At 43.9% G+C, this 23,798-nt stretch overlaps 1 protein-coding gene across 1 annotated transcript in view; it reads left to right on the top strand.

The window, feature by feature from the left end:
- Nucleotides 1-23,798, top strand: part of CACNA1S (calcium voltage-gated channel subunit alpha1 S) — a 381,085-nt gene that overhangs the window by 346,507 nt on the left and 10,780 nt on the right. Inside the window, exons 39-41 of the mRNA XM_069238889.1 lie at nt 5,224-5,352; nt 15,824-16,047; nt 19,117-19,184. Of these exons, the coding sequence (XP_069094990.1) occupies nt 5,224-5,352; nt 15,824-16,047; nt 19,117-19,184 (421 nt within the window). The remainder of the gene's footprint in view (nt 1-5,223; nt 5,353-15,823; nt 16,048-19,116; nt 19,185-23,798) is intronic.

Below are 23,798 nucleotides of genomic sequence, written 5' to 3'. Positions count from 1 at the left end.
GATACTTTACGAGTCGCAATTAGGTAATCAGTATTCTTATGTATGAAGCTCTTGGTGGGTCGCAAATCGGCCTACCTCATGAATATTAATGAGGTAGGCCACAGTTTGCGACCCATTAGGAATCAGAGCTATCACAGGGATGGTGGTCTGCTAAGGTCAGCAGACCACCATGTCTCTGTCTTTTTTCCCTTGGTTTTAAATGTTGCCCATTTTCCTTAAAGGAAAACGTGATCCGTTTAAAAATGAAACGATGCAGTTTCATTTTTAGGTCGAGCGCGCAAGCGATTTGACCTGTTGTAAATCTTATGGGCTTTTAACCATGCTCACCGCACGCTCATCACTATCACTCATTCATGGGCTTGCTTTTCAAAAATCCTTTGTTATAATTGGTAAATGTTTTACGTTTGTCCCTCTTTGGGGCGGTTTTGTTACTGCCTTGGACACCAATCCTGTTACATGGATAATTGCAAGTTTGCCGATATGTTAGACTGCGAGCAAACTTCTTTTTCCTTTTGTGTCTCTACTTCGCGCTCATGCTTATGGCGGCCATGGCACTTTGAATCTGCTCGCTTATGTTAACTGTTTTACTTTTCATTTTCAACTTATTTTGCAAGAAAAGTCTAGTTAGGAATTTACAACGCTGTTAGCTAACTGGAGCAAACGTCAGAACCATTGCATTGCAAATGCTTGTGTAAGAGAAGGTAATGGTCTGTGGGAGTACTCTGTGCGCTAAATTTCTTTTTTTCAACATTCTCAAAGGGGTAGGGCTCCCCAAGGGACTCTTTCCCTTTTGCGAGTGGGTTACTACTAGTTTTAAACTGATGGTAAAATATTACTGTATTGCGACCGGAATTCGGTCGCAAAACAGTAATAAAAACCATACCCATTTGGTATATGGAAGGGACACCCAACACGTGACCCTTCCAAATTCTGAATTGCAAGTGTAAAATGCTATTCAGTAACTAGTAACCACCCATTTGCAACTGGAAAAATGCTTTCAACGTCTGGCCCATTGTGTCTTCTTATGTTTTCGTGAATCCGATCTGGACACCACGCTGTCAGTGTACCCTCAGAGGCAGCCAGCAAGCACCCAAAGTGCTCAGTGCCCACGCTATGCACCACCAATCTCACACTCTTTCCGGTAATATGGTGATTCCTAGTGGACTCACCAGATTACCGTAAAGAGTGTGAGGTTGGTGCTTTATTTGGAACGTCTTGTAGTAGACTTGCACAAGTCTTGAATAATAGTACTGTTGGAGTAGTTGTTTATCCTCTATGTCCGATTTTACAAGTTGTTTAATATTTGGAGTGTTTTGCTCTAGTTTCCGATCTGCCCTTTTTTGGCACTAAGGTCTTTTTTGAACCATTTACTAATTACTGTGCGTTATATATATATTTTTTAATTGTTTTTGAATGGTACGGATTTATTAAGCAGTGAACTCATGTTTGCATAGAACTGTGTAGAATGACAGAATTTGAGCCGAAAAGGTTGGAGGGGTACTTTCCTTGAAGCGTGATAAAGTTGCCTGTGGGATGTTAACACGAGGAACCTAGTCTGGTGAGCTACTTTTGGAATTCAGTTTTCCATGCATTGATGATGATAGGGAGCACTGTGGTTACTGGGGAGTGGTATGGCCATTATTTATAAAATGTATAATTTATAAAAAGGTTAGAAATTGTGATGGTTAATGTCACATTTGTGAGGTACTTTTTATGGAATCCGTGTATTTGTGTGAATAATTCCTAAACCCGGAAGGTTTAAATCCCGGGCACTATGATTTTTCTTTCATTAACCAGCAAGTAATGCGTGATGTAGCCAGACCCACATGTAAATGAACAACAGTAGTTGCCACAATAAAATGCTGGGATAAGCCTCGACAACCTCATTGGGAACATCATTACTGTGAAAGAATGTGTAGAGATTGTTTCAAGTGGTGCGGCATACAGTACAAATGTTATATTTGGCTATTGGATTAAGCCGTTTCAATTATATTGCTCACATATTTGATTACTCTCCCATTCCCTCATGTCTGTTTTTCCTGGGAGGAAGACAGTGTCTCTTCTTTCAGTAGCTTCCCGCCTGGGCCCACGTGTACAAGAACCTATGGCTAAAACATGAAATATATCTTTCTATGAAATTACTTCATTAGTTGACAGAGCCCACAGTCATAGTATAAAATATGTAAACTTAATGCCAGTGTATTTAATGTTTAAAATTCTGCTTGTGAACATAGAAATCAAGTGAGACAGAGGCAAGGCAGAACGCCTTCCATAAAACCACAAAACGTCTCAGTGAACAAAGTGATCACAGTTGACATCTGATGTGACTTGAAGGTCGCAATTCTAAATCCTGACTAGGCTAACTCCACCTACCATCATTCCGAGATCCAAAAATGAAACACTGTTAAATTAGGTACTTCAAAAATGTTATTTAAAAAGCTTGTACATTCAAAAGTTTGGTAGACATTACAATACTTAAGCCAATTTTGAGTGTATGAGAAAACGCCTGCCATTTTGGATAATGGCTTCACATTGCTCTTGTGTGTGATGCAATATAGCACAGTAACATACATGTGGATGTGTACTTATTATATCAGATGCAACCTAAAGGGTTGGACATAACATGAAGAAACACTGCCCAGAGCAAAATATGAATGACGCTAAAACAACTTATACTCATTTGCAAGGGTGGTTATATACCTCAAGGAAATTCAGAAATGTTTTACACCTGGATAGGTTTGATGTACTCCAAATGTATCCACATCAAAGAGGAGGGACAGGGAGGTTGATGGTCCAGTGTACAGTCTCCCTAGCGTATTACAATCAAAGCAATCAGTACACTGTTCCAGAAAAGGGTTAAGGGGAACCTACATGTTTAGGAGCAAGAGCCCTCACACATCCTGTCGGATGTCATGCTTCATCATCGGGGTTGCTCCTCGTCAGACCGGCACTGCAATGTCTGACGGGCTCCCCGTGAGGGGGCTCTTTGCCGGAGATCTTTTAGTGACTGCCGTGGTAGAGTGTACTAGTGGGTGGTGCCTACGAGCAGGCAATAATTGAACAGGAGAGGAAAGGCTCAAATTGGTTCTAAACCTCGGCGAACATCACCATTAAATTTTTTCAGGAAGCGAAAGGATTAGACCAAGATTAAAAACAACATGAAAGTGATGATTGAGAGATCATGCTCAATCACTTTCCTAATAGGTAAGGAAATGGAAAATATCACATCTCCTCTAAACACAGGTCAACATGTTTTGCGTCCAGCTGTCCAACCAGATCCTATGACGCATCATCAGGACCAAAAAAACAAAAAGAAAAAGGTAACTTCTCCTGAAGCACAATAGGTAACCAAAGACACTGATAGGTCTCTCTAGAAAAAATGTTGAAGCACAGTCACTTACATTCAAGCATACTGTCCGTCCGGTAAATTAAACAAGCAGGTCGCCCATCCCCAACTCTGGGATAAGGCTTCTTGGGAAGGGAGGACAGCTGGGGTAGGTTCAAGACATGTGGACCTTTGCTCACCTTCAGCAGCAGTCCTAGGCGTGTGCCTTCCCAAGGAGCCTTATCACAGAGTTGGGAATGGGCGACCTGTTTGTTTAGTTGACCGGACGGAGAGTATGCTTGAATGTAAGTGACTGTGCTTCAACATTTTTTCTAGAGAGACCTAGCAGTGTCTTTGGTTACCTATTGTGCTTCAGGAGAAGTTACCTTTTTCTTTTTGTTTTTTTGGTCCTGATGAAGCGTCATAGGATCCGGTTGGACCGCTGGACGCAAAACATGTTGACCTGTGTTTAGAGGAGTGGTGATATTTTCCATTTCCTTACCTATTAGGAAAGTGATTGAGCATGATCTCTCAATTATCACTTTCATGTTGTTTTTAATCTTGGTCTAATCCTTTCGCTTCCTGAAAAAATTAAATGGTGATGTTCGCCGAGGTTTAGAACCAATTTTAGCCTTTCCTCTCCTGTTCAATTAGTGTCTGCTCGTAGGCACCACCCATTAGTACACTCAACCACAGGAGTCACTAAAAGATCTCCGGCAAAGAGCCCCCTCACGGGGAGCCCGTCAGACATTGCAGTGCCAGTCTGACGAGGAGCACCCCCGATGATGAAGCATGACATCCGACAGGATGTGTGAGGGCTCTTGCTCCTAAACATGTAGGTTCCCCTTAACCCTTTTCTGGAACAGTGTACTCATTGCTTTGATAGTAGTACTCCAAATGTAGACAGGAAGTTCATTTGATAGTTTAGATACCACTTGGACAAACGGAAGAAAGCACATTAAAGTCTTTAAATGTAAAAAAACACATCCAATAGTTTGAGCCGGAGTATATAGTGAAAATAAGAAACAGTGAAGATAGAAGTAGTGAGTGAATCCATTTAAAGAAGTGAAACCTAAATTGTATAAGTACAGGTAGCCAACGAAGTTCAGCAAGGTACAGAGAAATATGTGCATGTTATGAAAGCAAGAATAAAAGACAAACAAAGGAGGCCTGAATAATCTGAAGTGCGACTCTAATTTACTTGGTTAGAGCAAAACAAAGATAACAATAATTGAGATACAACAGAAAAAAGTTGATGTCTCAAAGAAAAGAAGGGTAGAAATGATCACATTTTACAATTGTTGTATATATGAGAATGGCCGGTTTTGGAAAAAGAAGTATTTAGAAAAAAAAGTTGAGCAAAAACCAAAACAAAATTTGAGATTGCGAGGTGATGCAGAAAATATATTTGACAGTGCTACAAAGTACAAAAAAGTTATGAAGCAGGATGAAATGTATTTTTTGGGATTGTTTCAGAAAATGGGTGGACATCTTGCCTCAACAGTAGAGAGCTGAGCTTGAACCTATGGAGAACAAGAAAAAAAAACACTGTAACCACAGAAGAATGACCGACCCCTCTTCCCACATATAAAACAAAGTCAAGGCTCCAAAGCTTCAACATCCTATACATCCAATCTCTGATATCTTTCGACGGTCAAATGGCAGTTCAAGATCAGAGCTAATTACAGAGTGGTGATAAAGGACCTTCTACTTACCTCCACTGCTCATGCAGTGACGGCCTGATGACCCTCAGAAAGAGAGACAATCTCTTTATTATATAAGTGGCTTTACAGGAAGTGCTCTTCCTGCAGATGGTTTGTGACAGTTGGTATACTGGCTAGATGGTACACTTTAGCTGTGTTTCTTTTCACATCTTTGGTCTCTATGATCATTTTCAGGCTGGCCTGCGCAGCATCGAAGAGGAGGCTGGTCATGAGATCCACCGAGCAATTTCTGGAGATCTGACCGCAGAGGAGGAGATGGAGAGAGCCATGGAGGAGGCAGCCTTGGAGGATGGGATATACAGGGTAAGTTCAGAACTACTGATGCTTGAGGATTGGGAGACTGAATACAAAGACATTGTGTATACCTGTCCCTCAGTTTTATCTCGGACCATCGTTGCCTGGTTGCTTTTCCGGACTGGTATGTAAGGCTATTGTAAAACTAGGGTATCACTTTTGAAAAGATCTATAAATTCCTGCTAACCGTAAAGATCAAGTGTTGAAGGGTGTTTTTGAAACAGTTTTTCAATCGATATATTTTACCCAGCAGTTCTTTGAAAACCTATATGCATATGCAACATTGAGCTACCAGCACAGCTCTGTGACCCATTTGAGATGCATGCATAATGTTATTACCACACATCTGGTACTGTGTTTTTCTACTTCCAGACTTTTAAGTTTATTAAGCGTCTATCTTCAGGGTCTAAGGAAGGCCTGTAGCAGTCTATCTTCCATTTGTAGCAGTCTATCTTCCATTTGGGCACGGTTTAGACATACTAAGGGCTCAGTTTAGGTGTGTAAACACCATATACTAGAAATAAAAGTTTCTGACTTATTCTGAGCTGGTGTCCCTGGAAAAGAGAATAACATGCATACTCAAAATTAATGGGTCCTTTTTTAGGGTCAAGCCTGAGAATACATGCGCTTGGGCTTGCGTCTCGCATGCGATACTGTTGTTTTCAGTAAAGGGCTTGGAGCCTGCCTGCCGCTCACCATTTGTTGGTTTGCGTGGGGATCGAGCACTAATTGATTTCAACTTAATTAGTGTCTGTCCTCTGCTCCCAACTTGATTGAAGTACTATTTTGTTCTAACTTCCAGTGCCCCGCAGACCGAAGGCTTGGGACTGGCAATATCTTGCCCAGCAGGACAAACAAAAATTGCAAAGTTTTATTTTTTAAAGCTAACTTTCTTTCATTTTGTCTTTTCTCAGTTTCCACTCATGTTTTTGTTGGTTTTGCTCATGGGCGCTGTTGTCAAAATATGACAATTAACTTGTAATTAGTCAATGAGTCACTTTCAAGCCAGCTGAGACATCCTTTCAGTCAGTTAGCATTTCAGTGAGCCCCTGTGTCTGGGTGTCTTTCAGTTTGTGACTATTTCTCGGACGCTTTACAGTTAAGTTGCAGGCTTCGGAAGTAGGACACCTAGATTTTATATCCTGGCTTCTCCACTCGACGATACTGTGTGATCTTGGACAAATTACTTAATCCCTCAAGATATTGGACATATCACTTAATCTCTCAAGGGCCTTATATGCCAAACATTGAGAGCCTCTGTGGATGAGACGTTAGGGCGTAGCTTGGTCAGTAAGGTGGTGGGTTGGGGGGATTGAGGAGTACTAAGAAAAAATTCAATATTTTGTAAAACAACCAATATTTTTGCAGACTTTCAAAACAGAAAGGGGGAGAGAGTGTCTGCATTTTTCTCTGTGTGTATGTAAAACGTCCTGGTGAAGTCTGGCTGACATCTCACCATACCCGACTGAAAGCACCGGTACCTAATTATTTACTAGAAAATGCATTTACTAGGGGTTTCAACACCCCAAACCGCTCCCCTGAAGCTACGCCCCTGCCTGTGGGTGATGTAGTTTGCGGTATGTGCATTAGAAGAGCATTCAGTCATTCTTTTTGTCAGCGCATCACTCAGTGCCTGCCTGCTGCATGTTCCATTGGACGTTATGAAGTGCATGATCCACCTATATCTGTGTCTGTCACCTTATCTATCAAACAATGAATCAATCCGAGTGATACTGCTACTGCTGACGTTCAGGGATGACACAAGTGACATTTCAAGGAGTAAACTATATAGTTCAGAGTGGGACAGAAAAATGTAGGGTATGGGGCGCTTGTGCTTATGTCCTGAAAGTTCCCTACTCAATGTGAAGTCTGCGCTCTCTGGGTGGTACAGCTAATCCAAGCTAGGTGCAGCTTGGCTGACGTTGGCAGGAGCAGGGTATGTAACATGGGAACATCACAAAACAAAATAAAATGAAATGAAATGATGGACGGAGTGCTGAACATTGCAAACACTCACCCCCAGTCACAGATCTGGGTTTAATCCATTGTTTTTTTGCTCATCATGCCACCCCAGGTTGGACCCAGCCATATGCAAATCAGTCTTGACCCTGTTCCCCATAGGAACAGTCCAGCCCGAACTGCTAGGCCAGGTCTACCCTGGACAGGAAACAAGCATCCTGGGACCTGTTTCAGGGTATCACCCTTCATCAGCCAGGCTAGCTTGAATCCAGTGGTGCAGCGAGCAAGGGAACCACGTTTGGGCATACCTCTGCCACTTAGGGCGCACAAAGCAACATCACAAAACAAAATAAAATGATAGACGGAGTGTTGAAACTTTTCAAACGCTCACCCCCAGTCACAGATCTGGGTTTAATCTATTGTTTTTTGGCTCGCCACGTCACCCCAGTTTGGACCAAGCCATATGCAAATCAGACTTGACCCCATTTCCCATACGAACAGTCCAGCCCGAACTGCTAGGCCAGGTCCTCCCTGGACAGGAAACAAGTATCCTGGGACCGGTTCGAGGGTATCACCCTTCATCAGCAAGGCTAGCTTGAATCAATGCAAACACTCACCCCCGTCACAGATCTGGGTTTAATCCATCGTTCTTTTGCTCACCATGCCACCCCAGGTTGGACCCAGACATATGCAAATCAGTCTTGACCCTGTTCCCCGTAGGAACAGTCCAGCCCGAACTGCTAGGCCAGGTCCTCCCTGGACAGGAAACAAGCATCCAGGGACCGGTTTCAGGGTATCACCCTTCATCAGCCAGGCTAGCTTGAATCCAGTGGTGCAGCGAGCAAGGGAACCACGTTTGGGCATACCTCTGCCACTTAGGGCGCACAAAGCAACATCACAAAACAAAATGTAATGATGGACAGAGTGTTGAAACTTTTCAAACACTCACCCCCCAGTCACAGATCTGGGTTTAATCCATTGTTATTTTGCTCCCCACTTCTCCCCATTTTGGACCCAGCCATATGCAAATCAGTCTTGACCCTGTTCCCCATAGGAACAGTCCAGCCTGAACTGCTAGGCCAGGTCCTCCCTGGACAGGAACCAAGCATCCTGGGACCGGTTTCAGGGTATCACTCTTTATCAGCCAGGCTAGCTTGAATCTAGTGGCGCAGCGAGCAAGGGACCCACGTCTCACCTCACAGAATGGCAGCAGCTGGGCCTCACCTGACAGCTCAGCAGCTGGTCTTCTCTGGCACCTCAGCAGTTCCCACATTAGCTGGCCAGAGTTTTTATTCCATATTCACGCAGCGACTTGCACTTAGACTGCGCAGGTGATGAGGTGGTCATTGTCTGGCGTAAATGGTCAGAAAAAGCAATCTCTTCAGCTATATGACCTGTCTTTTATTAGGCAGCTATTACCCAGTTCCACTACAAGGCAGGAGGAAACACTAGGTGACCTTTTACTGGCTACCTTAACCTGTCCCCTTCTCCCCCACTGTTTTCTGTTTGTATTCAGCGATTATTCTAAATGCCATACCTATTACAAAAATAATCTTGTTTAAACTAAATTTCTATACTTTGGCTGCACCGAAAGTCTCTCAGAATAAATCAGCCCACTTTAACACTGAAAACTGTAGGCAACCAGAGAGTAGTTAAACTTGCACTGGTTTCTGCCCTCCAAAGTGATATCATTAATCCCCGATTCAGTTATGAATCCCAGGAACGTCAAGCGTAATTTTCATACAAAAATAAATAAATAATGACTACTTGAATGCAGGTGAGCCACATGTATGATCCACAAATGAAAGTAGATTTACTACTGCATAACAAGTCTTTTGTACGCACAGCTGTGACATGTTTCGCTAGAAAGTCAGCAGTCTTGTAAGGGAATTCACTTATTGCAAATGCAGCCACTATAATGTTACCATTTCATGCAGAGCCACGCAAAATTTCCAGACAATTTCTTTCTGATGCTCCGTCATTGCATTCCCAACCACTGTTCACTGAAGGTTGTAATCTGTTGCCTTTTCGCTTCTGGTCAACAGAGCTTTTATTCATTGTGTTCATTTTTTGGCTGCAGATAGAGGAAGAAGGGAAAGAAAAGCGCTTTAGTTATATGCAGGGCCAGTGGAATTATGTGGCAGGATAAAGCCAAATTATGAGGCAGGGTTGACCAATTTATTTGGCAAGAAAAGTCCAGTTAAAAACTTACAGCGCTGATAGCTCTAACTCGAGCAAATGCGAGACCCATTGCATTGCAAATGCTTGCTGTATTTTGTTTACCGTTCCACTTCCATCAACCACCTGCTCTGACTTAAAGACTCACTTCATGTACAATGCTTTTGTTGCCATTCCAGCTCAGGGAACAATTCTTTATGTTGCGGGTTATGAAAACATCAGTTGTACTGGCCTTTAAAACAACTGCGGACCCTTCATGAGATTCATGTAGTTGTTGCAACCACAGTAAGAGCTCAAAAAACAGATGTGTGGCCCTCTCTGTTTTATGCCAGGTTTTCAGACTATTTATGTAAATTGTGTTACATGCAATTAATCTAAATGGGATGCACTTGTAGTTAGTTGGAGTCCTGAAAAGCTTTAGTGGATCAGGCTTTGATGGACCTGCATTGACCTCCAATGAAAAACGTTTCTGTGCATCACTTGCTTGGACAGTACATGTATTAAATAACAATGGTATTTCAAATTTATAGTATGTAGTTTTTAGCTATGTGTTTAATATATATTTCAATTGGGACCTGTAGGGGACTCCAGACACTTTCAAAACATGGTCATTTCATATAGCATCCATGATTAACAAAGGTACCTTCTGAGTTGCTGGTTCACGTCTGCATTTGGCATTCTCTCTTTCAGTAATTTTCATGGTTTTTTTTATAACTCTATTTTTTTGAGTTTATAATAGAACAACTTAAAAACAAAGACAAAAACAAGCAGTGCAATTCAATGCTCTCCTGAGCGTAGGATGATGACACGTACATACAGAAACATGGAACATATCCAATCAGATCAACAATAGCTATCAATAGCTACACCCACCTCCTCTTCCAAGGAGCTCACATTTCACCAAGTCATTCATATACCATATTTATCAGCGTTACCATATTACCACAGTTCGTTGTCACTTGTATGTATAGCATAACATTACACAGTCAACTATCATCATCAGTGCTCCAATCAGAGCTGGACTCCTGTACCCCCATGAAACATTCTAATAATGTACCTCAAGCCGTTACATCAGTCAGAGCCCCTTCCTCCTTACTTGTCAGCTTCATCTTTTGCTCTTCGGCAACTCCCCATTCCAAAACATCACAGGTCCAGCTAGAGAAGGATGGGCTTTGTGTGCTCATCCAGCCTATAGCCACCCTGTGCTTAGCCAGCACCAGCGCAAGCTGAGCAAATATGTGTGGGATGCGCCTGCCCCATGGTCTCCGTAATACATCCAGGAGGCAAGTCAAAGGCGTCGCTTCGAGCCCCAGACAGGTGACCCCATCCATCTTCAAACCACCACCCATCAAAATTGCTGCACCTCCCTGCAGGACTAGGCTAAGTGGAGAAAGGAAGCACCTGCCTCCCCACATCAAGGACACCTAGCCTCCCTTGTCGGTTCCACCTTGAGTCGAGCAGGCATAATATATACTCGATAAACAAAATTAAAGTGCAACAGCTTAAATCTGCGGTTACAAGAGACCGTGCATACCAGGGACAGTTCCATATTCCAGTCCGCATCTTCTAGTGGGTCTTCCAGTTCTTGATCCCAAGACCTACGAGCTGCACACTCCACCTCCGAACGATCCCTACACAGTGCTCTATAAAACAGGGTAACCAAATGGGAATCCTCACCCCAATTTATTAACCTGTTCAACACCCTTGATGCTGGGGAGGCTACCGGGAATCCAGACCAGACCTCTCGAGCCACACTCTTGATCTTGGCATACTGCAAGAACTGTCCAGCGTTTAATCCGAACGTATCTCATGCCTCCTGGAAGGTGATAAACTCCCCATTAGGGTATAAGTCCCCTGCCACCAAGCAGCCACCCATTCTCCAAGCTTCCATTGACATTAAAGTATCCATATCCCAAAAAGGGGCTAGACTCCAAATCTTTAGTTCCCTATCAAAGGGGGCACGTCAAAGTATTTTCTTGACTGCCTGCTCCCAGACCCCTGCTGTAGTCTTAACCAAATAGGGGACAGGAGTCTCTGACCTACCGCCCATCATTAATGCGTGCACCAATGCCTCACCTCCTAACATGCCAGCAAATCGTTGCTTCTCCCAATTGTCCCTCTGCGTCATCCACTTAGCAGCATGTTGTAAATGAGCTGCATAATAATAGAGTCTAATATTAGGTAGTGCCAAGCCACCATCCTCCATGTCCCTTTGTGATGTGGACAACGCCACCCTGCTACGACAGCTAGCCCAAACTAAGGAAATTATTATGCTGTCTAGGCAATTGAAAAGCCGAGCTGCCAATGGAAACAAAGAATTCTGGACAAGATAAAGACACCACAGCAAGAACACTATGTTGGCCACAGCTGCCCTCCCCATCACAGATAGCGGTAGCTTATTCCAGAATGATACAAAGCCCTCCAGAACCTTCACCACCCGTTCCACATTATGGGTCACATGTGCCGTCATCACAAGTGTGACCCATATGCCGAAATATCAAAAACTTTCGAATTCCCACCTGAGACCCACGCCCGGCAAGTCTTCTGGCAGGGCATCGTATAGTGATCCTAAAGGAAACAGAAGCGATTTTTTCCTATTCACCCGTAGACCAGATACAGCCCCAAATTCTTCCTACAATTATAACAGAGGGACTGACACGCGTGTATCTCTAAGGTACATCAACTCATCCTCAGCATAAAGGGAAACAATATGAGTAACCTATGCCACCTGAACATCCCAGGGCTCCAATTCCTCATGTAGCCAGACCGCTAGCGGCTCCAACACTAAAGCAAAGAGGAGCGTTGACAATGGGCATTCCTGTCTGGTCCCCCTACCAATCATCCAGGAGTCCGATAGCTCTCTGCTCACCTGAACACGCGCAGTTGGAGCAGTGTACAAAAGACGAACTTCAAGCACAAAAATTAGGGCCAAATCCCATTCCCTGCAGGACTGCCATTAGGTAGTCCCACTCCATGGTATCAAAAGTCTTCTCTAGATCCAGTGATACTAAAACCAATTTGTCTACCACCCCGAAGTTTCATGTAGGACGTGTGCCAAACGGCATAAGTTGTAAGTCGTACTACGACCAGGTATAAATCCACATTGATCCTCGTGCACCAAACCCTGGATCACTCCACGCAGTCGAGTAGCCAAGATTTTACACAAAATCTTGACATCCATATTGAGCATAGTCAGCTGGCAGTATGAGGAGGGGCCATCAGAATCCCCCCTAGCTTAAGCATTAGACAGATGACGCCCTGACGCATGGTCTCAGGGAGAATACCCTGGTCCCGGGCTTCCTCAGACACCGCCAGCAACCTCTCTCTCAGTAGGAGAGAAAACTTTTGGTACAACTCGATCGGGAAACCATCCACACCAGGCGACTTAGATTTCGACAATGCCTCCAGCGCTGCACCCACTTCCTCAACTGTTATCTCAGCCTCTAGACTTTCCATACAGTCCGGCACCCGCTGCGATAGTCTCATCCGCTTCAGAAGTTCTCCTAAGCTGCCATCCTGGACGGGAGTACCAGCCCTAGACACAACCTGCAAATGCTCCACTAATACTCATATATCTCTGCGATTTGTGACCTGTACCCCCTCCACGTTCTTAATACGCATTATGGGAGGAGATTCAGCCTCTCGCTTGGGGATCCATGCCTGCAATTTACCAGGATTATCTCCCTCCCTATGGAGTCGCTGTCTATACGTTTTTAAGGGTGACCTTATCCAGTGTGTCCCAGCAACTACTGACCTTCTTAAACAGCCAGAGCTGCTCTTGCTCAACCTCTTGAGCTATAGTGTCTGGTGTTGTAATACCTCCATTGCACTCTCCCAGTCTGTAAGTTCCTGTTCCATTTGTTTGCGCACCCCACATGGAGTGCCGATACATACTCCCCGTAACACCGCCTTCATGGTTTCCCATTCCATGCCCCTTGAGTTAGTAGTACCCCAATTCAAATCCAAATAGTCCTTAAGGGCCACCGGAATTTTATCACGTCAGATGGCATCCATCAAAAATGACGCAGGCATATGCCAACTGCGGGACACTTGAGCATCGGTCCGCATAACACGTGCATCAGCACTGGTGCATGATCAGACAAAAACCTCCCCAAATGCTTGACATCCATTACCTGTGAACAAGTCAGTCCACCCAAAAGAAAACAGTCCAACCGACTATGGCCCTCATTCTGACCCTGGCGGATACAATCCGCCAGGGCCAACGGGCGCGGGAGCACCGCCGACAGGCCGGCGGTGCCCCTAAGGGCATTCTGACCGCGGCGCTAACGCCGCGGTCAGACAGGGAAAACTGGCGGTCTCCCGCCAGTTTCCCGCTGCCCTGGGGAATCCTCCATGGCGGCGCAGCATGCTGCGCCGCCATGGGGATTCCGACCCCCTTCCCGCCGGCCTGGCTCTGGCGGTTCTTACCGCCAGAACCTGGCCGGCGGGAACGGGCGTCTTGGGGCCCCTGGGGGCCCCTGCAGTGCCCATGCCCACGGCATGGGCACTGCAGGGGCCCCCTAACAGGGCCCAACTAGGCTTTTCAGTGTCTGCGATGCAGACACTGAAAAGCGCGACGGGTGCTGCTGCACCCGTCGCACGCCTTCCACTCCGCCGGCTCGATTCCGAGCCGGCTTCCTTGTGGAAGGCGCTTTCCCGCTGGGCCGGCGGGCGATCTGAATCAGATCGCCCGCCGGCCCAGCGGGAAAGTCAGAATACCCCTCGCGGTCTATTGACCGCGGGGCGGTATTCAGGCGGCTTCCGACGGGCGGGCGGCAACCGCCGCCCGCCTAGGTCGGAATGACCACCTATATGTATTGTGCGTCTTAGCATGATAGGTGTATTCACTAGTCCCCGGATGTAGTTCTCTCCATCCATCCCAGAGCCCTAGATTATGCATAACCTCCGTGAGGGATCTCGTCATCAATGGTTTGGTGCCCAATTTAGATGGAGAGCGGTCCATTTTGCCATCCAATATACAGTTGTAGTCTCCAGCCCATATTAGAGGGGAAACTATCCCCTCCCCAGCATTTCAGGTATATTGTCATAAAAGGAGGGATCGTCTATGTTAGGTGCATATGTGTTGATAATGGTAAGGGGCAGTCCATCCAAAGTGCCCTGTAAATGTATATATCTCCCTTCCACATCGGCTTCACTATAGATATGTGTAAATGGGACCCAGGGCGTTATCCATATCAATACTCCCTTTGCATAGGAGGAAAAGGATGAGGCGAACACCTGACCCCGCCACTTTTTAGCCAACTTATGTGACTCCTCCTCTGTCATATGTGTTTCTTGGAGACACGCTATGTGAACCTTATGTCCCCTTAGGAAGGAGTGCACTCTATAACGTGCAGTGTAGGTCTTCAGCCTCCTAGCATCCCATGTCAGTATATTAATCTGTGGACCCATAGTAAGAATGTATATCCACCCCTCCAACTAGGGCCCTTCTCCCACCCCACGCCCAAAAGGAGAAGGCTCGACAAATCCCAACCACCCATCCCACATTCAACAATGCTCTGTGAGCTAGTGCAAACTGTGAACCCCCAGCCCCGCATACCCACCCCGGATGAACAGTAAAACATACATACATGCCTGTTAAGTCCGAGAGCAGGGACCCTCGACGTCCCCCACCAGAGAGCTCTGCAGAGCGATGTGCCACCCCATGCCACTCCTCAGGAACCCAGACTCTGCCATAAATTGCCTCCACTCCTGTGTCCGCACCTCATCATCGCTGTGCAGGTCCGATCATCCGCATGTTGGGGAATATTTCTGAGCCTTATGTGTTGTACAGCAATCCAAAGAGAGCCTAATGTGCCCCCCACCTCCTACTCCGCGAAATGGTGTCACGGGCGAGAAGAGACCAAACGCCCACCCCGGCTCTAGTCGTCTGCCCCGCTCACCTCACCTCAAGGGGGGAATGGCCCCACAGTCCCCCCACAACCCCTCCGAGAATACCAGCTGCCCGCTCCAGGGACCGGCCAACAACAGCGCCCACCAAGGAAGGCCATACCAGGCCCAGAGCACCAGTGCAGGCCACGCCCATCTGGCCAAGGCCCGGCTCCGTTCTTCAGCCGAGCAGAGGTCTCAACAGAGCCAAAAGCGGTCGGTAACCTGCTACCGTTGTTGGGGCTCTGCTGCACGTACTTTGGGGGGTGCACAACTGTCCAGCACTCCAAGATCCCTGAAGGGTGATATAGGGACGGCGGAGTGCACTAGAGACGCGTCCCACCGGCCAACTTGGTTTGCCACTCCCACCAGTAACTTTCATCTTTGAGAAAAAGTCCTATTTTCCTAATGGGAAAGATATTTCACAACATGTTCTGTTTCTGTACATTTCCAGAGGACTGGAGGCCTTTTCGGTCAAGTCGACAGTTTCCCCATGGAGCACAGCAGCCCCATTCAATCTCATCGGGCCAGCCAGAGACCACTTCGCTTCTCAGAGGCTGGAAGCGAGGATCTTGACTCACCAGTCTTCCTGCCAGAGGTGGACTTCTTCCCCATGGAGCGAAACACCAATGCAAATAACTGCAACTTCAACAATGGCAACATCAATGGCATCTCAAGGTAGGATACAACTGTCAGACTTGTAATGCATGCATAAGTGGCTTTCTGTCTGTCAAGCTGAGAGATGTTCTGATTGCACATAGTTGTGTGTCGACTCTGTTTTATCTCGGTCTTCTGGTGAGTAAATAAGCCTACACACATCATTTTCAAAGATTATGATGTGACTCGACTATTTTAAGTGCTGCAATTCCATTAGTAGGTATTGTTTCTACACAAGTAAATATTGTTCACTGTTTCAAACTCCAAACTTGGTATTGCTGTATATGTTGAAAAAAATACCTGACTAATTCACGAATTGTGTGAATTGCTACCATTGCATACACACATTCAATTAAAAAAATGTATGTGTTCGTATTAAGGCATTGCAAGTGATGTGCTGTTAGTACTTAACTATACTTGTACGCATTTGCATGAATCTAGAGTAAAGTCTGGCTAATAAAGTCTCTGTATTTTAATTGGTGAAACTTATCTACTTATTCATCCGGCATCACCTTTTGGCTGGTTGACTTTAAGTTAAATATAGTACAATAACATTTTCATGTACAAATTGTTTACCTTGATGAAAAGCAAAAGCTAAAGGAAAATTACGTTTACAATACAAAACCTCAATGGTCAAGTTAAACTTCAGTTCCTCAAGCACAGTGCAGAATTGATGTGATAATATGATATGGTATGCCTGTTTATGTAGCACACGCGCATCGAGGTTTCTTGGTGCTACAATAGCCTGAACCAAGCCAATGCTTAAACCGAGTTATTTAGGGAAATAGAAACGTTTTTAGTGGTTTTCTGAACTACATAAGAGGATGTGGAGCAAAGAGCAAGGGGTAATGGATTTCAACAGTTTCCAGCAGTTACCAAACGTGACTGCTCTTGTTCTGGGTAATTTTAAAGAAATAGGTCAGTTGACCGTAGAAAGCGCAGGACTTTGTACCATTCGAATTCGGCAGCCATACATTCAGGACATTTTTCATAGACTGCCTGGTATACATATATTGAATGCACTGGAAGCCAGTGGGGGACCTTGAGAAGAGGGAAGATGTGTTGGAATTTGGGAAACCTGTAAATCTAGTGGAGAGATGCATTTTGGATCAATTGTAATAGTGGCAGGGAGTTTTGAAGAGCAGATGACATAATGGCATTTCCATAGTGCATTCAGGAGTAAATGAGAGTATCAGTCTCCATGTATAACCTCAAACAACATATAATGCACGCGGCATCACAAATGACATTGATTACATCAAATATGCAAATTATATATAATAGTGTGCTCTTGGGTACAGATGACAAAAGACAGTTTTGCTTAAAAAAAAAATTGCTCAGCACTGCATGTATCACACCAAATTAATACACTTAGAAGCACCCCTTGGAACCATTACAGAGCCCAAGTTAGGAGACAAAAATATAGTGTGTTATTGGCATTTATATGCCTGTCGGAAGGATACCATGCTGCTCCGGGGGCTCCTCACAAGATTAGCAACAATTGTCATGCAAATTGAATTAGTCTTTGTCCTGCCGTTTATCACACAGTTGTCGCTCAGCTTGAAAGTAATTTGCCCTGCAGTTTGCCATGCTATTTGTTTTATAAAGTTGTCACAAATGTATGCAATCTGATCTAACATAATTCCTTAAGATGTCAGCAATGTGTTTATTTGGAGGCGCTAGTAAATAACTAGCACATCAATACGTAATGAAGACACTGATGCAAGGGATCTGTACAACACTCAATTACATTAAGGGTGCGTGGAGTTTGTCAACTTAATAAAGTGTAAAGCTGGTCAAGCATTAAAACAAATAGGGAGTGAAAAGGTGATCTACCTGACAGTGGGACAATATTTCCGATACCACTTATTGCTACAAGAGCACCATCCCGTCCCCGCCCCGCAGCTGCTTTCCTTCTTCTCCCAGACTCCAGAGCCCATCAAGGTCCATTCCTTGCTTCTAGAAGTCACAGAAAGGAATTTCCGACGTTGGGGAATATTAGTGTGCCTGGCTAGTGAGTAGCACTTATTGTATTTGCCAGCTACCACTCATGGATACAGGCATTCCTGAGTGACAGCAGGCCATATCCATGAAGCCTGAAGCTCCTTCCATCTTGGATGTAAGAGGCAAATTAAGTGCACTTTGTTACAGTTCTGATTAGGGCAGTCGAAAGTCTGTGATATAGAGTAAAATAATGCAGCAGGTTTAAAGGTTCCTGGGGAGGACCACACAAAAACACATAAACCTATTTATTGTAAACAAGATGACGAAATGGTGAAGGGTGGCCAGGTTTATATGTAAATTAACTGCTCTTCATCTCAAACTATTGGTGAAAGAAGCATCAGTGACAGATACTGTAACCTGCTTGAAGGCGTACCTATTAACGTCCATTTTCTTAAAGTGTTCTTTTATTAGGAGAGACGAAATTGCTCCTGCAGAACAGGGAAGATTTGTGATTTCTGGTATTACAAATTATAATGTACATGTATTTCTAAATCACATTTTATGAGCATACAGCTCCAAGACGTTATGCAGTGCGTGGCTTGAGGTCCTAACATCTTCATTTTAATGTGCTATTGGACAGTTTTGGATGCATTATATAAATTATCATTGTAAGACGAATATTTCTCTAGACATTGAACACTCAACCATTATTTACCTTTTAGCTCATTATACCTGTATCTGAATAAGTGGTTTCAAATATGTAAAAAGTGAAATAGGAAGCACCTAAAATTACTAAAATCAGTGTGTCTGCAGTTGTACATTTATCAGCCCTGCTATGTCCTTGTGCCAAGATTATGCCGTGGTATATTGCCTCGTGGCCATTTGGAAATTCTTTTTTCTGCCACACTCAGTTTGAAGGGACCTAACCGGGTTCTCTAGTATGCTCTGGACTCTGCTGCCCCTCACACTGTCTTTAAGTAATTGACTAGAATTGTATCCTTCTAGACTGTGATACTTTATGTCCATGTTGTAGTCTTGCATGACAATCTCTGACCCGTTTTCCAATCCTTATCACTTCTCTTGCCTCGCAGACTGACTCATGCCCATGTTGGCATCGGACTGACCTCTGGTGTAACTCTTTTTCAGGTTGGAAGTGGCAGCTGAGTGGAAGCAGAAGAACCCGTTGACGACTGTCCTTGGTGGGAGTTCACCTGGTGAGAGCAGACTTGTTGTGGTCCTAGGCCCGCCTTTACAAGGCAAGCCTGATCTTGCATAGTGCTTTCCTTCTTTGTAAATGGTGTCTCCCATTGCTGAAGAAACCTGCAACTCTGAGGTGACGTCAGGCCCATGGAAAAAGAAGCTTACTGAGGATCCCACTGAGTACCAATCAGGGGACAAGATACTTTACAAGTGGTCCCATATAATTGTTGACACCGTCAACCAGCACAGGCTCTTTTTTCAGCAGCACTTTGCAAGGATGTGGAAGTTTACATGCATCATGGGATAGCTGAAACTGCAGGTTCCAGGTTGTGAAATGCTGCAGGCTGAACACCAAGGACGGACTGTAGGAGTTAAAAAAGCAACGCTTTTATGAATGGAAGACTTAAGTAGAGAATTTCATAAACATAGCCTATGCAAATCGCATGGGTGTCACTGACATGCTGTACAGATAAACAGAGGGGGCATTGTATACCACGTGCAGAGTTTCAATCACCCCTGCATGGCGCTTATCTGTGGAGAAAGGCCTTGCACACAGTTTTCCAGAGAAGTCAGTGGAGTAGGAGGCAAGTTTACTTGGTTGGAGGGTAGGACCTCAGTACAGATTTCTAGTATCCTGGGCTGGCCTGTGTGGACAAACTCAGAGGGAAGGGTCAGTGACTTTTAAACTAAAAACCATGCAAGGCGACACAGTAAAAGAAACAGAGAACTTCCTGTGTGTCCACCATACTTGCACATAGACATAGACATGGACACTTGGACAGATGCACAAGGCATGTGGACATATATTAATGTTCACAAAGTTGGGCATGTGATGACCGCCCACATAGTATCAAGATGGCATTTTTCTACATAAACTCATAAGATTTTTTAGGCATCAAAGCAGAGATGGGTAGGGACAGCTGAAGGTGAAAAATAATGTGCATGTGTACTTAAATGGGATTTTACAAAAACACACAAACACACTCTCTGACCTCAGTGTCATTCTCATTCACGGCATTCACTGCACTCTAATGTCGGGACATAATGTCTTCTAGAGCCTGGTACATCTTGTATTCTAATGCTTTGCACACAGTGTAGACAAAAACCGGGAATGTACTGAATTGTTATGACTAGCACAAACTGCATGGGTCCATACACTACCAACTGCAGCAGTGGTCGCAATGAAGAGGACGCCTGCTCACTGGGAATGATAATACCACAAACTGATTATCATTCACAGTCATCAGTAATTACGACGAGTTCATACCTGGCTGCTATAGTCAACATGGTATTAGTAATAAAAAGAAAATAGTTTCACATGTGGCAATAACGAGTCACACCTTGTCTGCTGTCTCAACAAGAAGGCTAAATACCGATTGGGTGTTGAGGTCCCATTGTTGGAATTAAATAAGAAGAGAGAGCCTTTGTAGCCCCTTCAAACCAAGAATATATATATATATATATATATATATATATATATATATATATATATATATATATAATTACATTTACACTCAAGAAGCCAACACCAGTTTTTGAGCATAATGAGTGTATCCAACATGTTCTTTTAGTGGTACAAATGGTAATTTTATTATAGGAAATTAACTTGCACAGTGTTGGTCATCAAATGTAAACAAAACTGATACTCCATACATAACACACATATACAAGACATAAACCTGATAGAGAATCACAAGAATATGCCAGGAATATGTACAGATCTATTACACATGCTGCTTTGGTACTTATAGATTGGAAAGAACCAAACAATAAAAAAAATAAAAAATTCAGATTTCCAGTAATACTAAGAAGGAATAGTTGGAGAAATCTTGAGGAAAAATTGTTTGTACTCAAATCAAATTCCATATAAAACTGAGTTACCTCCTCCATAGTACGTATTTTCTCACTGAAAATTTACAGCAAGATTACCCCTTAGAGCCCACTTGCTTAGAGCTCTGTATCACACTTTTTGGAATCTGCTTCAGGATCATAAACAGGCCCCATTTCTAGCATTGTGGATCACCATCCTAATTTACAATGTATTTCATTTTTTAGTTTGATATAGCACTCTACCACTAAGCAGCATTGGGGCACTTTAAACGGGAGTGGAAAGAGAAAAGGAAATTCCATAGGTAGCCAAAAGAAGAAAACAAATCCCTCTAATCCAGAGGTCTCCAAACGTTTTAATGCCGCGCCCCCCCCCAGTTGAAAAATAAAAGTCATTGGGCCCCCCTCAGAATTTTTCACAATTATTTTATAAACATGGCAATGTTTAAATATGTCTAAATCTATTTAAACATTGCAGTTAAGTACTGTTACCTTTTTAAAACTGCAATAACATGCTTCTGCTTAAAACAAAGGCCTGTTATCTGTATAATATTTATTTTGGCCAGAGTCTGGGGCCCCCCCTGGGATCACTTGAGGCCCCCCTAGGGGGGCCCGCCCCCCAGTTTGAAGACCTCTGCTCTAATCAGAGGTCCTTCAAATAGAGACTTCAATCAATCAAATTTACATAACTAAGTCAAAATGGTATCCAGGATGTCAAATATGACTTCTATCCTTCACCTGACGAGAACTGAATTTGCAGGATGGTTGATTGAGTTTCAAGCCTAATATAAAGAAATCGAAAAGGAACTTCGGGGGGAACAATCACATGAGAAAAAAATAGGGAAAAAGTAGCAGTGTACTTATTTGACATGCAGACATGATGCAATTCAGACTAAATCATCTTGTGCTTCAGACTTGGATTTAAGAAGTCTGTGGTCTACAACATAGTAAGGAGAGGAATTACACAAACCAATTAAACTTGAGCAGAATGCATTTTAATGAATTGTAAAGGGGGCAATGATGTTTTTTCTCACATTACCTGAGTAGTTATGCAATACTCAGAAGAGACCATGACGAGGAGAACATGGGAGTAGTTCTGTGTCAGTGAGGATTCTCTTATGCTTAAGATAAATATTGCCAGTAGAGCTTAGGTCATAATATATGCATGAGAGGATTTTTTCATTTCAGAATATGAATTATGCCTTTAAAAAAGGCAAGGCTGAGATAGGTAGTAGGGAATTAAGGGTACTCTAATTAGAATGTGATGATGAGATGCAATGGAGGCTGACTGAGACTCTCTACCTTCAGTGCAGAGCACCTCATTACTTGACCTTAGTGATATGCGTTCACTAGTTATCTCAATTTCGGCAGTGTAATGGGCTGCCCGCTATCACAAACAATTTAAGTAGGTGCAGACAGGTGGCCAGCGTGCCCTCAGACCTTCAAAGTTAAATCAGCAGACATCATAGATGAGCAGGAGCCACTGCTACTGTGTAAGATGCACCTAATTATATTGTTCTACAAAAAAGAAAAAAGACTGTCCCAGCACTAGAACTAAACCACCAGATGAAGAGAGAAAAGTAAATAACATAATGTCACTACATAGCTCATAACAATCAATACAAAAAATCAAAGCAAAATAGAAAGGTTATGGTTTAAAAATAGAATTCACTGTGTCATCATGTTATCACTGATCAACTAAGTCTGCATTTTAGCACCTGGAGCTCACTTCTGTGTAAATTAGATATTTAGGTGCTTGATAAAGGGCATCAAGACCTTGGACACAGAGGGTCTGAGTGCGCTACAGAGACAGGATGTAGAAAAAGAGTGACAAGAGCAAAGAACATGCGATTAAAACTGGAATTTTTTTTGTTCTTCAAAAAGATGGTATTATCTTTGCAGTACAGGATTTGGGAAGATCAAATGCAGTTGGTGATTACGGATTATGAAAAGTCTTTAAGGAAATTATGTTTCTGGTCCCTTTCAAAAGCAGGAATCGATGTGACCTGTCTCGTATATGTTGATGCCCTATTACAGAATACATATCTGGTAACAATACTCACAGCAGGGCCCAGTGGCCTCAGTTCTACCCTGAATTGCACTCCAGCACAATAGTCTTGGTTTGACGGTGGGCTGGTAGGAATCCCAAAGAGGTCTTTGGTGGTACGGTTTGATGCCCAAGCCAGTGAAGCAGAAGAGGAGTTAAATGAAGTTCTGCCTAGTAGTTTCTGGTGGTGATGAGGAAACTAGGGTGTCACCCCAGCTGTGCAGAAAGTGATGGAAGAAAGGGCAAGCTGTAGCACACAGTAACAAGAAAAGGCTGTTCCAAGGGTATTTGAAAAAGATGGTATTCCAGGTATAACAATGAATTCAGTATAGACATCTGAAAGTTAGAAACATTCCAAAAAGTGCCCAACAGTTTGTCAGACTCTGGAGTTTGGTTGTTCTTCTCAGGATGGATGGGATGTCCTCCTGTGAGAAAATAAGTAGGGACATAAGAGGTTCACTCTGGATTCCTCCTGGTGAATCATAAAGAGGACAAAAAGATCTTACAGTCGCTGGATGATGAACAGCTGGATACATACAAGAATAACTGAGGAGCAAGCAGGGCACCACAAGATAAACTGGGAAGCTGGCTGCGCTGGTCTTTACCAGGTCAAGTGGGTGCAGTGGCAGTCATTCCACCACACTCCCATGGAGATTCTTTGCTCACTAAGCATACTTCCAGCTTCTCAACAGGCTACTGATCTAAGTTTCCAGGCAAAAAGAGGAGCGGCACAGGAGCAGAGATCACTAGACTG

The sequence above is a fragment of the Pleurodeles waltl genome, chromosome 6 (genome assembly GCF_031143425.1).
Source record: "Pleurodeles waltl isolate 20211129_DDA chromosome 6, aPleWal1.hap1.20221129, whole genome shotgun sequence".
Taxonomy (NCBI): domain Eukaryota; kingdom Metazoa; phylum Chordata; class Amphibia; order Caudata; family Salamandridae; genus Pleurodeles; species Pleurodeles waltl.
Note: the sequence above shows the minus strand (reverse complement) of the source record. Positions and strands in the feature narration are given on the sequence as shown.